At 38.6% G+C, this 15,388-nt stretch overlaps 1 protein-coding gene across 4 annotated transcripts in view; it reads left to right on the top strand.

The window, feature by feature from the left end:
* eogt (EGF domain-specific O-linked N-acetylglucosamine (GlcNAc) transferase) overlaps positions 1-15,388 on the top strand; it is a 129,036-nt gene that overhangs the window by 43,880 nt on the left and 69,768 nt on the right. For 2 of the 4 annotated variants that reach the window (XR_009802192.1, XR_009802191.1), the window contains exon 16: positions 9,419-9,553. Coding sequence is in view for 1 of the 4 variants with exons in the window: in XM_061874950.1 (XP_061730934.1) it covers positions 3,429-3,434 (6 nt within the window). In the remaining 3 variants the exon portion in view is untranslated. Of the gene's footprint in view, positions 1-3,428; positions 5,206-5,262; positions 5,366-9,418; positions 9,554-15,388 lie in introns of those variants that run through there. The other 2 variants (XR_009802193.1, XM_061874950.1) reach the window with 2 other exon arrangements.

Genomic DNA, 15,388 nt, shown 5'->3' with positions numbered 1-15,388 from the left:
AGAAAATTAAAATAGAAACGATGGCAGAGGGGTTAGTGCGTCTGCCTCACAATACGAAGTTCCTGCAGTCCTGGGTTCAAATCCAGGCTCGGGATCTTTCTGTGTGGAGTTTGCATGTTCTCCCCGTGAATGCGTGGGTTCCCTCCGGGTACTCCGGCTTCCTCCCACTTCCAAAGACATGCACCTGGGAATAGGTTGATTGGCAACACTAAATTGGCCCTAGTGTGTGAATGTGAGTGTGAATGTTGTCTGTCTATCTGTGTTGGCCCTGCGATGAGGTGGCGACTTGTCCAGGGTGTACCCTGCCTTCCGCCCGATTGTAGCTGAGATAGGCGCCAGCGCCCCCCGCGACCCCGAAAGGGAATAAGCGGTAGAAAATGGATGGATGGATGGATAAAATAGAAACGAAAACATGAAAAACACTAGATAAATACTAGATAAAACGGAAACAAAGATAAAAAATAGAAATGAAAGCAATGGAAAGAAGATGACACATTTCCATATTGACCTCCTCTTTGTTATTGTGCAAAAAAAAATATATTGACCAATTTATTTCCTATGAATTTGTTTTAGTACAAAATGTGCTTTAAATTAAATTGATTAAAAAAAAAGAAAAAGTCTATGTTTTGTGATCAGAATGGGTCGGGGATGTAAAAATAAAATTCTGCTTCGGGCCCCAGTTTAGCCACGGTTGTACCTGACAACTGAAGTACACCAGCAAGAGAAAGTGCTTCTCTTTCAAATAATTTTTCAACATAAGTTTTGGGGTTTTTGTTTTATGACTTTTTTCTTCACATAGAGTAATTCAAACACTGTGGTTCTCAAACGTTCTGTCACCAAGTACCACCTCAGAAAACACTTGGCTCTCCAAGTACCACCATAATAACCAACTTTAATATACAGTAGCGTAGGAGGTCAAAGTATTCATCAAAAACAAGGCAGAAGTTTTATTACACAAATATATTTAATATTTTTGACCACTGTAACATTACACACATCTGGAACAGTAGTACTGTGTTTAAATAATGAATTAAATCTACATAAAGCCCGCGTACCACTATTGGTACACATACCACAGTTTGGGAATAACTGCCCTACATTATTTGTTTTCCAATTTTTTGATGAAATATTTAGCTTTTTGAGGTCTCTGTATAAAAAAAAAAACTTTTAAAACATCAACACAAATTTAGGAGTTCACAAATTGATTCAATGTTATAAATCAAAATATGACAACTTTTGCCCCAATTCACTAAAAAAGCTGTTGCAAATACAGGCATCACGAAAAAAGCCTGCAATATCCCGGAGGTATGGACTATTATTCATTAGTTGCATGTGAGATCATTGTTCTTGATCACGCTCTGTGCACAGGGAGCCGCGATCCATGGAGGAGCCCTTTTTGCGCAGCAAAAGAACATTTAAAAAAATGACGCTGTATACGAACTTTTACACCAAACACATCCTGAGGCGCTTCATACTCCAGCACTAATAATAATCAATCAATTAATCAATGTTTACTTATATTGCCCTAAATTACAAGTGTCTCAAAGGGCTGTACAAGCCACAATGACATCCTCGGCTCAGATCCCACATCAGGGCAAGGAAAAACTCAACCAAATGGGAAATCTTGGAGGGGACCGCAGATGTGGGGACCCCCCTAATAATATAATGGAAAATTAGAGTTGTGCTAGGACATTTTTACTAATTTGTTTTTTTGTGCTAGGAAATTTTACTAATTTATGTTTTGTTTTGTGTAACGGGCAAGCCATAAAAAATGGATAAATGTGTTATTTTTCACAAAGAAATACAAACTATGCATAAAATTAAACTCAAGTTCGTAAAGTATTAAAAAACAGTTTGAACAATGTGTAACGGGTTGTAAGGCCCCAATTTTCTGAAGCCCTGATTTTATGTAAATTAATTTTGTAATGTTCCTGTCAGTATTTAATTTACAGCTTTTATTTAGATGAGCTCATTGATATTGAAATAGCACAATATATGTGTTACTTTCTCACCATCTTCATATCGTATTCATCACCACGGCCTAGGCAACTTCTTTTTCAATAAAAAAAGTTTCAAAACACTGATGTTGTATTGTCTGTGTCGGCATTATTAGACATCAAAGATTAAAAATCCCCCTTTCATTAAATCGGTCATCTTCTTGAAGTCTGACCTTGCAGCGAGCAGGGGGAAAAAAAACTGAACTTTTTCATCTCATGCCAGTTTCTGCTGATGCCAGACATCTTTTTGCCCCTTTCATTATTTTAGTGGGTTCGGCTGTAAGGAAGAGAAGGAGATTGTGCAAAAGGGCACTAGTTCAGTTTTTACTGTCACCACAATAAATCTGAGTGACCTCAAAAAAAAAAAAAAACCTCCCTGATGTTGCGGTGATGTCTGTTAGCCACAGGGTGGCAGTACAAGCCCACATATGAACCTACAGACAGCAAGCCTCTTTATTTATGGCCTAGCTCAGGTTACAGCTTGTGACCTAGTGAAGAATGAAGAATCACCATTCAGGGTTGGAATCAGAAGCAAGGAACCCTCATTAACCTTTGCGACGGCTTGAAATCAATAACGAGCATCCTAACTCACTGAAGGTGTTCAGTTTTAACGGGTTTTTGTTGTGTCAGCTTGTCAAAAACTAGGATTCCATTAATAGTCATCCCTCGAAATTGGTTAATGACCTTGTACATATTGGACAAAAGACAAAAAAAAAATACATTTGTGTGAGTGATTGTGTGTTCTTTAGTTAAATTCATAACATGTATATCAATTCGGGCTGTCAAAATTAAGTGAACTTGTGTGCTTAATCACAAAAAAATATTGCATTAAGCCTGTGAATACGTAGATTAATCACACAATTTATTTTGACCGCAAATGCTCCTTTACCTTAATGGCGGATGGTTACCTGAAAGGCAGCATGGGTCAATGCATACGCCAAAATAAATGAAATGCGTTCAAGTAACACATTCCTGTATGACATGCTGACAATAAAATTGCATTTGTCTTTTTTAAGTTCATTTAAATTACGCAAGCGAGTAATAACCTGTAAATAATCACGATCCAAACTCAAAAGTGAGATTTATACGATTAAAAAAATAATAATCATTCGACAGCCTAACATGTTTTCTACCTGAACCTCCTTATCGAGAAACATGCAAAGTGCAAACTAATGCGCCAGTTGGCAGCTTTCTAACGGGACAAAAATGGGCGATGTAAATTAAATTTCACATTGTGTTGTTGGGCAAAGTGGTTACATAACGCGGTTTCCTCTTTAATACTTTCTGGCCCTTCTTAGGAAATAATGATAAGTGCTGTGTGGGCTCTTGCTTCTATTATCTGCCCCATTTCCACGTGATCACTGCAGTATCAAGCCACTTTTTTTTTGGTCCGAAAGTTCTTCAGTTGTAATTCTTTTGTCTCTGTCCTAGATTTGACTGTTTGACAAGAAAGCACCGAGAAGGAGAAAAGGCACACTGACAGGACAATCTGTCACTGTCCGTGGTGCTGAAGCACAATTCATTGGCGTGTGTCCCCAGTCCTGCAAGACCTAATAGAACTGCACTATTATGTCTTTTTAATCGGACTCTTCACACACAGGTCAAAGTGCATGCATGATGTCGCAGCTTTATACAATTGGGATTCATTATCGTCGCTTTAAGGCTATCCGTTACATTTTTTTTTTATTTTTTTTTTTAGCACACATAAGAATAAATGCATGAGATTGGATACTCATCACCTGAGGTCGTTAGCTCACATCGACCGCCGCTCAGTCTTAACGGCTGCAAATACAGCGCCCTGCAATCAATCGCCATCAACACGCTAGAATATTCCCGGGGATGGGATAATTGTTCGAGCAAGTCTCTCTCTGTGCTGTAATGGAGAGGCGGCCATCATTAAATCCTGTTGAAGGGGGTGTGGGCGCGGTGGTTTACACTTACACCCTCCGTGTTCACATCACGGTATTGATATCACGCAGAATGATCAATAGTGTGGAAGGAAGTGAGGTGGGAGTAAAGACAGCGAGTGTCCCTTCGGTCACAACTTTAGCACACACGCTTGCAGTCGAAATACCTCCAGTTGGTGATCTTTACAAGGGCAAATGTCCAAAGTGCGGCTCGGGGGCCGTTGCGTATTGGCCAAACCGCAGCAAACCAAAAATAAAAAGTACAGCTAAAAGGCACAATGCTATGAAATTAAGTTACAAGTTTGCATTAAAAACTTTTTTCCGATTAAAAGTTTTGCCCGCGTAACGAACGAGTCCGTTATCTCGCGTGTCATTTTGCAGATACCAAGAATCCCACTCACGAGTGAATCAGTCAGTTTTGTTTTTTTATTGACTACCACCGCAAAATGAGACACCGTGGGGCCAAATAACGTTGTGAGTGCCAGCACGTTGGTAAAGAAGAGTGAAGTTCAGAAATAACTCAAATCATCCTCGTTCCTCTCCACTTCTCGCCGCCACACAACAAAAATAAGTCTTTAGATTTTACTGTAAAATTCCAGTCAGACCACAATATTTGTGGTGGTTTTTACACAGAATTACTTTTAATTGCAAAACAGTACCATTTGTCATTTTTAACGTTAAATTCTGGCAACTAATCCGTATTTTCTATTTTATTTTATTTTTTACTGGAAAATCAGCTTTAGTTTTTTGAAAAACTACCACATGTAATTTGACAGTGAACTTATAGCTGCCCAGCTGCCGGTTTTTGCAGTAAAATATATGTGCGTTGTTTTCACACAGAAGTTCCGTAATTTGAAAAACGGCCGTTGTTTTTCATTGTGGCGACTGAGCTGATAGTTTGTTTGTTCTTTTAACCGTAATATCTGCAGTTGTTGTTTTTACAGTGCATTACTGTATTCATTTTTTTCCGGTGACGGAGCTGCGAGTTTTCAACCATTGTTCTTTGACTGAGCTGCCTTGTTTGTTTTTTTTAAACCGGAAAATATACGGTCGTTATTTTTTTTTTCACAGTCTATAACTGTAGATATAAATCAGTGCCACTGCTATTTTTTACAGAAACATTTTGGCAGTTTTTTCACCTTAAAATCTACTCGTTTTTACGGTGCATTACTGTAAATGTAACTTTTGTTCATTACAGTAAAAGTATGGCGACTGAGCTGCCGGTTTGTTAATGTAAAATCTAAGTCTTGTTTTTACACTGCAACGTGAGTCTTCAATAAAGGTAAAAGTTGTCCATTTCACATTGTTTTATGCATGTAAAACTATAAAATATGATTTTTTCCTTCATTCTTTTTTAGGTGTCCAAATAGGATGATATTCGGAAAGAATGACTAACAAAACACAGCTGCCACTGTGTACCTGCTCAGTGGGTTTGTCGTTAGAGTGTCCGCCCTGAAATCGGTAGGTCGAGTCATACCAAAGACTATAAAAATGTTACCCATTACCTCGGCATCAAGGGTTGGAATTGGGGGGGTTAAATCACCAAAATGCTGCTGCTCACTGCTCCCCTCACCTACCAGGGGGTGGAGCAAGGGGACGGGTCAAATCCAGAGGGCCATTTCACCACACCTAGTGTGTGTGAGACTATCAGTGGTACTTAAACTTCATACAGTATACACATTTTTAAAAGCCTTTTTTAGGTTTTCCTTGCCTCTGTCGCCAATCGCTTGCCCATTGTTGGTTTAATTAGACCACTTGCATGTATAAGTTTTATGTGTAAACGTGCCTTGGGATAAATTGCAGTGAATTGGTTCTTTATAAATCTTTTTTTGAGTTTAGCCTTTTTGCAAAATTAAAGAAATATAAAAAAAAGGTAAAACTTATGGGGAACATATTCTAAGTCACAACAACTTAATTTTGAGTTATTTGGACCAGAGGTTAGTGCGTGTGCCTCACAATACGAAGGTCCTGAGTTCAATCCCGAGCTCGGGATGTTTCTGTGTGGAGTTTGCATGTTCTCCCCGTGACCGCGTGGGTTCCCTCCGGGTACTCCGGCTTCCTCCCACCTCCAAAGACATGCACCTGGGGATAGGTTGATTGGCAACACTAAATTGGTTCTAGTGCAGTGGTTCTTGACTTTGTTGGAGGTACCGAACCCCACCAGTTTCATACGTGCATTCACCGAACCCTTCTTTAGTGAAAAAAAAATATATATATATTTTTTTCAAATTCAAGTCAAAGTTATATGTTTTTGGTAACACTTTAATATGGGGAACATATTCTACGCAACAAAGACTTAATTTAGAGTTATTTGAGCACTAGGGGAACATATTTTAAGTAATAAAGACTTAATTTAGAGTTATTTGGTTAGGGTTAGGAGACTTAATTTAGAGTTATTTGGACACTAGAGGAACATATTCTAAGTAATAAAGACTTAATTTATAGTTATTTGGGTAGGTTGAGGGTTAGAGGGTTACGGTTATAATAAGGCCATGCCGAATAAGTACTTAATAATGACTAGTTAAGAGCCAACATGTTCCTAATTTGCATGTTAATAAGCAACTAATTAATGGTGAATACGTTCCCTATACTAAAGTGTTACCATGTTTTTTTTACTGGTGTACAAAATTAACCGTGCAAGAGCATCACCTTGTTCAAACAACAAAACCCACCCAATGCATGAACTCACAACAAATGACACACCTGCAAATCAGTCAGCTGTTGCCGTACCCGTAATCCGCCGATAGGGAGAAGTTTGTATTTACACGATGAGTCGGGTGTGTTTTGACCTCCGTCGAACCCATGTTAAGAACCACTGCCATAGTGTGTGACTGTTGTCTGTCTATCTGTGTTGGTCCTGCGATGAGGTAGCGACTTGTCGAGGGTGTACGCCCCCTTCCGCCCGAATGCCCCGAATGCAGCTGAGATAGGCTCCAACACCCCTCCAACCCCTAAAGGGACAAGCGGTAGAAAATAGATGGACACCAGGGGAACATATAAGGGTTAGGGTTAGGGTTACTAATAAGGAATAATTCTGAGGTTATTGAGGGAAAACTCTTAGAAAATGGATGGATGGATGGAAGGTTGTATAATAAGGCCATGCAGAATAGAGCATTAATAAGTACTTAATAATAACTAATTAAGAGCCAATATGTTACTAATTTGCATGTTAATGAGCAACTAATTAATGGTGAATATGTGTTCCCCATATTAAAGTGTTACCCAAAAAAATAAAAAATCCAAAAAGATCGTTTAGATCCGGGGTGTCAAACTCAAAAACAGAGTGGGCCAAAATTTAAAACTGGACAAAGCCGCGGGCCAAGGTTGAACAAAATAACCTTTTAATAGGGACCCAAACAAGTTTTGCATTGAATATTGAACAAGTAAGGCTTATACAACTTTATAGTGACATGCAATATCGAGTTTTAAATACAATAATAATAATTTAAAAATATGAATGGCATATCAAATCAAATGTAAATAACAATTGAATGCCTCTTTTCTATTTGCAGCCTTCTGAGGTAAATATCAAAATAAACTTTTTCCACAGGCTAATAAGATATTTGAAAATAAAATAATGAATGACTCAAACATTCAGGCCTCGAAGTAGCAAGAGCAAAGTACATGAATAAAACATTAGTTATTGCTCAGTTTGCTACACTGATTTGCTTTAACATTGAATAAGCAACAACCTACATAACTTTATAGTGCAAAATCAACTTTCAAAAACAAAGGGAAAAAACATCAATGGCATATTAAATACAATTTAAATTAAAAAAATGAATGTCTCTATTCTATATGCAGCCTTCTGAGGTAAATATCAACATTCACTTTTTTCACAGGCTAATAAATTTGAAAATAAAATAACAATGAGTAAATCAACCATTCAGGCCTTTTTACTGCTCAGTTTGCGACACACTGATCTAATCTAATGTGCCCAAGCCAGATACCTGGCATCTTTTCTTGGATGCTAGTTCATAAATGTCGGGGTTTGCTGCTATATTTTAGCATCCCGGAAGAGTTAGTGCTGCAAGGGGTTCTGGGTATTTGTTCTGTTGTGTTACGGTGTGGATGTTCTCCCAAAAAGTGTTCGTCATTCTTGTTTGGTGTGGGTTCACAGTGTGGCGCATATTTGTAACAGTGTTAAAGTTGTTTATACGGCATTCACTTGTGTGTCTATGTAGAAGCCGCATATATTATGTGACTGGACCGGCACGCTGTTTCTATGTAGGAAAAGCGGACGTGACGAAAGGTTGTAGAGCAGTGGTTCTCAAATGGGGGTACGCGTACCCCTGGGGGAACTTGAAGGTATGTCAAGGGGTACGTGAGATTTTTTTAGAATATTCTAAAAATAGCAACAATTCAAAAATCCTTTATAAATATATTTGAATAATAATTCAACAAAATATGAATGTAAGTTCATAAACTGTGAAAAGAAATGCAACAATGCAATGTTCAGTGTTGACAGCAAGATTTTTTTGTGGACATGTTCCATAAATATTGATGTTAAAGATTTCTCTTTTTGAGAAGAAATGTTTAGAATTAAGTTCATGAATCCAGATGGATCTCTATTACAATCCCCCAAGAGGGCACTTTAAGTTGATGATTACTTCTAGGCGTAGAAATCTTTAAATATAATTGAATCACTTGTTTATTTTTCAACAAGTTTTTAGTTATATTTATATCTTTTTTTCCAAATAGTTCAAGAAAGACCACTACAAATAAGCAATATTTTGCACTGGTTATACAATTGAATAAATCAGAAACTGATGACATAGTGCTGTGTTTTACTTCTTTATCTCTTTTTTTCAACCAAAAATGCTTTGCTCTGATTAGGGGGTACTTGAATTAAAAAAATGTTCACAGGGGGTACATCACTGAAAAAAGGTTGAGAACCACTGTCGTAGAGGACGCTAAAGGCACGGCCCCAATACTCTTGTCCGGATGAAAATCGGGAATGGTTGCCCCCTGGACATTTTTGGGAGGGGCGCTGAAATTTGGGATTGCCTCAAGGGCCAGATTAAATTACACGGCGGGCCAAATTTGGCCCGCGGGCCTGAGTTTGACACCCATGGTTTAGATATTTCAGTACAGCCCTGACTTCCATAGTCGTCAACCGTCTCTCGCTTAACATTGTAGGGGCTTTCTTGCACACTCCATGACATCAGTGTCCAAAAAGGAGGGGGGCAGGGGGGGGGGCGGTGTTCTTCGGGTGAACTGGGCGGGCACTGTTGGACGTGTTCCGAATGGGGAAAGACGCGCAGCTCGCCTCTCACTTCTTCTTATGACCAATCGATCCCTCCTCGCATGCTCGGGTGGGAGCGACGACGCGGGCGCGAGTGTCACCACTGCGCCACTGTACCGGCATATCGCTCTCGTCGGTCACTAATGGGACTCAAACTTGTGTGAAGAGTTCACCCTAAATACATCACCTTCTTTTAGCTTGGAATTACGCACCTTTTTTTTTCAAAAGGCTTTTTTCCTTCTTTAATTTTTTTTTTTTTTTTTGAGCAGACTGCAAGGAGTCAGTCTGTTCGTCATCTTCAGGACTAACAAGAGAATCGGCATCGTGAGGAGATCATATCGCAGAAAGTGACCCTCCTGGATAATTACCACCTGCAGTAATGGCATCTACTTCATAAATTCCGGGTAAGTTGAATCCAATACTTTTTTTTAATTTTTATTTATTAAGTGACTTCCAAATCCAAACTGACCGATCCGTTTATACATCTTTTTAAGTATTGCAACAAAAACCAAAATTGTAGCCCAACATGTACCTGATCCATTACCTCCGTGCGTAAAGGCGCACCTTTGGCATCGATTGAACCGACGTAGTGTGTGCGTATCGGTGCTTTGCTGCAGACGATACTGGCACTGTCTTAAATAAAGAACTATCGGCGCTCTTCTATTGCGCATGGATCGCTACTGAGGATGATAATGATTAGGTAGCTGAGATCCGAATGACAGACGGTTGGAATGAAGGCGTGTTGAAGAATGTAAGGTCACATTCTATTGGACGAACTCTCTCTCTCTCTCTCTTCCTCCCTCCCTCTCTCAATGTGCGCAGTAATCCGTGTTTAATTGTGAGCCTTCTTTCTATCTCTGCTGTCCTGCTGCTCACAATGTGTACAGTATTGAGAGTGTGTAATTATTCTCTCCATTGTCTGCCCTAACACTGCACAGAGAGCATTGTCATTAGTGGGGCTGTTGAGGGGGAGAGGATCGGTCTAGGGACCTAATTCTCATTGACAGTCACATTAACAGGGGAGCAGCACTCTTAATCCTGGGGAGATTACTCTTCTTAACCCTGTCAAACACACACACACACACACACAGGCGCCGATCTACATTTCTGTGTGTGCACTAGAGTTGTCCCAAAACCAATATTTTGGTACCGCTACCGGTACCAAAGGTATTTTGGTACTTTTCGGTACTTTTCTAAATAAAGAGGACCACAAAAAATGTCATTACTGGCTTTATTTTAACCAAAAAATATTACGGTACATTAAATATATGTTTATTTTATTGCACTGTTGTCCTTAAATAAAACAGTGAACATACAGGACAACTTGTCCTTTATTAGTAAGTAAGCGAACAAAGCCTCCTAATTTGGTCAGATGACGTATGCAGTAATATAATAAATAAATAAATGGGTTGTACTTGTATAGCGCTTATCTACCTTCAAGGTACTCAAAGCGCTTTGACACTGCTTCCACATTTACCCATTCACACACACTGATGGAGGGAGCTGCCAAGCAAGGCGCTAACCAGCACCCATCAGGAGCAAGGGTGAAGTGTCTTGCTCAGGACACAACCGACATGACGAGGTTGGTACTAGGTGGGGATTGAACCAGAGACCCTCGGGTTGCGCACGGCCACTCTCCCACTGCGCCACGCCGTCCCTAGTTCCCGACCCCATTAACACAGGGGTCGGGAACCTTTTTGGCTGTGAGAGCCATACAAGCCAAATATTTTAAAAAGGATTTCAGTGAGAGCCATATAATCTTTTTTTTAAGACTGAATACAACTAAATGTGTGCATTTTTAAATAAGACCAACATTTTTAGAGTATAATAAGTCTCTTATTTTTTTAATAACTTTGTTTTTATGAAGCTAACCAACATTAAATAAAATACTTCTTACCATTAATGCGACTTCTTGAACAGGTGCGGTAGAAACCGGATGGATGGATTAAAATGCATGAAAATGTTTTATATTTTGAAAGTTATTTTTGACACTGTGATTGCCAGCGGGATTATTCATTACTTATCATGTTAAGCAATGTCAGCTAAGATTTATCTGAGAGCCAGATGCAGCCATCAAAAGAGCCACATCTGGCTCTAGAGCCATAGGTTCCCTGCCCCTGTAGTAACATATTAAGTAATTTTCCATTCTATTATTTTGTCAAAATTATTAAGGACAAGTGGTAGAAAATTAATTATTAATTTACTTGTTCATATATTGTTAATATCTTCTTATTTTCTGTTTCAACATGTCCTATCTTCACTTCTGTTAAAATGTAATAATCATTTATTCTTCTGTTCTTTGATACTTTAGTTTCGGATGATACCACCAATTTGGGTATCAATCCGATATCAAGTAGTTACAGGACCATACATTGGTCATGTACAAAGTCCTCATACTGTATTTCCTGAGTTTATAGACATAATATAAATAAATAAAAAAACGAAAGAAGATTTTGTGATGTTAAAACATATCCGATGCAAATATAGTGGTATCGACTAGATACGTTATTGTATTTGGTATCATTACAGTGGATGTTGGGTGTAGATCCACCAATGGCGTTTGTTTATATTGAAAAGTTGGTGCTACAGGGAATTCTGGGAATTTGTTCTGTAGTGTTTATGTCGTGTAGTGGTGCAAATATTCTTCCAAAATGTGTTTATCATTGTTGTTTAGTGTGGTTTCACTTTTCTAAATAAAGGGGACCACAAAAAATGTCATTATTGGCTTTATTTTAACAAAAAAAATATTACGGTACATTAAACATATGTTTCTTTTATTGCAATGTTGTCCTTAAATTAAAGAGTGAACATACAAGACAACTTGTCCTTTATTAGTAAGTAAGCGAACAAAGCCTCCTAATTTAGTCAGCTGACATATGCAGTAACATATTGTGTCATTTATCATTCTATTATTTTGTCCAAATTATTAAGGACAAGTGGTAGAAAATTAATTATTAATCTACTTGTTCATATACTGTTAATATCTGCTTATTTTCTGTTTCAACCTGTCCTATCTACACTTCTATTAAAATGTAATAATCACGTATTCTTCTGTTCTTTGATACTTTACATTAGTTTCGGATGATACCAGAAATGTGGGTATCAATCCGATATCAAGTAGTTACAGGATCATACATATTCAAAGTACAGGGACATACTGTATTTCCTGAGTTTATAGACACAATATAAATAAATAAAAAACGAAAGAAGATTTTGTGATATTGAAAAATATCGATGCAAATATAGTGGTATCGACTAGATACGCTGTTGTTTTTGGTATCATTACAGTGGATGTTGGGTGTAGATCCACCAATGGCGTCTGTTTATATCGTAGCGTCTCGGAAGAGTTGGTGCCACAGGGAATTCAGGGAATTTGTTCTGTAGTGTTTATGTTGTGTAGTGGTGCAAATATTCTTCCAAAATGTGTTTATCATTGTTGTTTAGTGTGGTTTCATTATATGGCACATATTTATGACAGTGTTGACATTGTTCATACTGCTTTCCTTAGTGGTACATGTATGGCTGTTGAGTAAGTATGCACTTCATTCACTCGTGTGCAGTGTGTTCTAAGTCACGATGATTGAGTCTAATTGTTCATTATCAGGCACAATGTAATCTTTGTCATGCTTTGTTAATTATAGTCTATATTAAATCAACTTTATTTATTTATAAAGCACATTTAAAATTTACCAAAGGGGTAGCCAAAGTGCTGTACAATGGGCAGGTTAAAAGATAATACGAAGACCGAGCAAACAACACAAACAGAACATGATAAAAATAAATAAATAAAACATAAAAACAGGTTCACAGCGGGTGTATAATGGGGCGCCATTGCAGGATGGATATCACTCAGTGTGAAAAGCCAAGGAATAAAAGTATGTTTTCAAGAGAGATTTAAAAACAGGAAGAGAGGAGGCTTGTCTAACACTCATAGGTAGGTCGTTCCAGAGCTTGGGAGCAGCAGCGGCGAAAGCTCTGTCACCTCAAAGCTTCAGCCTTGTGTCAGGGACCGTCAGTAGCAGCCGATCGGCTGATCTTAGGGATCGAGTGGGGCAGTAAGGCTGAAGGAGGTCGGAGAGATATGTTAACGTAAGGTTTTTTAGACATTTAAAAGCAAATAGGAGTTTAAAATTGATTTGATAACGCACAGGGAGCCAGTGATATGTGACTTTATTATTATGTAAATCGGACTTAATTCTCCACAGAGTTAACAACAACAAGAATGATTATTCACAAATTAATATAAAGATAGAAAGTTGCCGTCAATCCCACGTGGGTGCTCGACATTGTCCGTGGGTGCTCGGGCCCGAAGCGCATGGGATCGGCGCCTATGCACACACACACACACACACACACACACACACACACACACACACACACGCACACGCACACAAACCTCTATGGGGGTCTCGTATATGTGGCTCCTTTTACGCGCTTATGGCCTTTTCTCCAACACACTTTCTGGTCAAACACTTTTTAACCACCACGACTCTACAGTACCGTTATCTCATCCCTGTCTCTTCTCAATACAGTCCCAAAAATCATGGTAGCACCTTGTACCTAAAAGAGTACTATGCTTGGTTCAAATGAAAGATTGCAGGGTCGTGACTGAGGCCCCTTCTACTGTAAGCCGGCTAAGGTTATCCAGGGTAAATCCCACCTAACCTTATCCTTGTCCACACACACACACAATGGTCGTTTAAGACCCCCTCCCCGTCGGCCTAGTACCTCACCTAGTGCACATGCGCGGAATATGCGCATGTCATAGTCACCTCCAGTGTTGCTTTGTGTGCAAGTTCTTAAATTTAACTTATCTGAACAATATCCAGTGTTGTGGTATTTAAATAAACTGGAATCACACCTGAGACATCAGGTGGTTATTGTACATTGGTAAAATGTTGGACGGATTAAATCTTGCACAGCTCTGAGGAATAATTAACATGTCAAGTGGCAACATTTTCCGCTGCTTTAGCTACACATTGAAACCCACCCCCTTCACATTGCAGGAGCCATTTAAAATAGCTGATGATGTAAACGTGTGCTGGAAGCCCTAATTAACGAGAATAAAACCTCAATACACCAGAGTAAGTCAAATATTGAAGGATAAATTGAAAATAAAATAAGATCATGTTAAAATTGATAAACAAAAGTTAATGGAATAAAGATGATGGCTGTTAAAAAGATGATCATTACCACAGTCGTTCCTCGCGCTTCTAAGTCTTGAGCATTTTTTAAAAGCATTTTCTACCTATTTTTAACTGAAAGTGAGCATTTTCAAGCCTAAAAAATGTCTATGAACTAACAAATATCAATACTAGCACAAGCATTGGCCACTAAAAAAACATGTAGAGTTCTTCCTATAATAAAAAATGTACACCATCGTTAACAGCTTTTTTTATACTTTATCTATGAAAATATTTGATTTATGATCGATAATTCCTGCTTCACAGAACTCCATTTACCACTGTCAGACTGTAATCGTAAATACAACTATAATTATACCATATTAATATGCAAATTTCATACATATTCATACCGACCTCTTTCAAGCTCACACAATCATTGATGTCCACAAGGCTAACTCGTTATCACCTATAAAATGTGGTGATCTCCACTACCTCATATTTGGCGGTATGGGCTAAACTCCAACTTTATGATGCTGTTGTTTGCTAAAATTGTTTGGCCCGTAGCCCGATGGCACATTTTAATTTCGGCCCTTGGAAGCGAACCCTTTGCGGACCCCTGATCTATGAGTTAAACACATGGCCCCGTGGTCCAAATGTAACCTGCCGGCACCTTCAATGTGGCCCCCGATATGACAGCACAAGTTCTATGTCAATAAGCAACATACGCGGAGTTTTCATATTAAGTTTAAGTACTTTAAGTACTACTGTTTTTTGCGTTAAAATTCTGTTGACTGGGCTGCATACTTGCCAACCTTGAGACCTCCGATTTCAGGAGGTGGGGGGTGGGAGGGCGTGGTGCGGAGGCTTGGTCGGGGGCGTGGTTGGGAGGGTAGGCGTGGTTAAGGGGGGAGGAGTATAATTCCCCAACACGAGTATTTCATATATATATGTAAATATATATATATATGCGTATGAAATACTTGACTTTCAGTGACTTCTAGCTATATATATACTTATTTTATTATATATATAAATAAAATAAATAGTTCAATTTCAGACGGCACCTATCAAATACACAGTAATAAAAACATAGTTGTTCTACTAACTGTACTG

This window comes from Nerophis ophidion, linkage group LG16 (genome assembly GCF_033978795.1).
Source record: "Nerophis ophidion isolate RoL-2023_Sa linkage group LG16, RoL_Noph_v1.0, whole genome shotgun sequence".
NCBI classification, from domain to species: domain Eukaryota; kingdom Metazoa; phylum Chordata; class Actinopteri; order Syngnathiformes; family Syngnathidae; genus Nerophis; species Nerophis ophidion.
The sequence above is the reverse complement of the archived record's forward strand: the minus strand, read 5'-3'. Positions and strand labels throughout refer to the sequence as shown.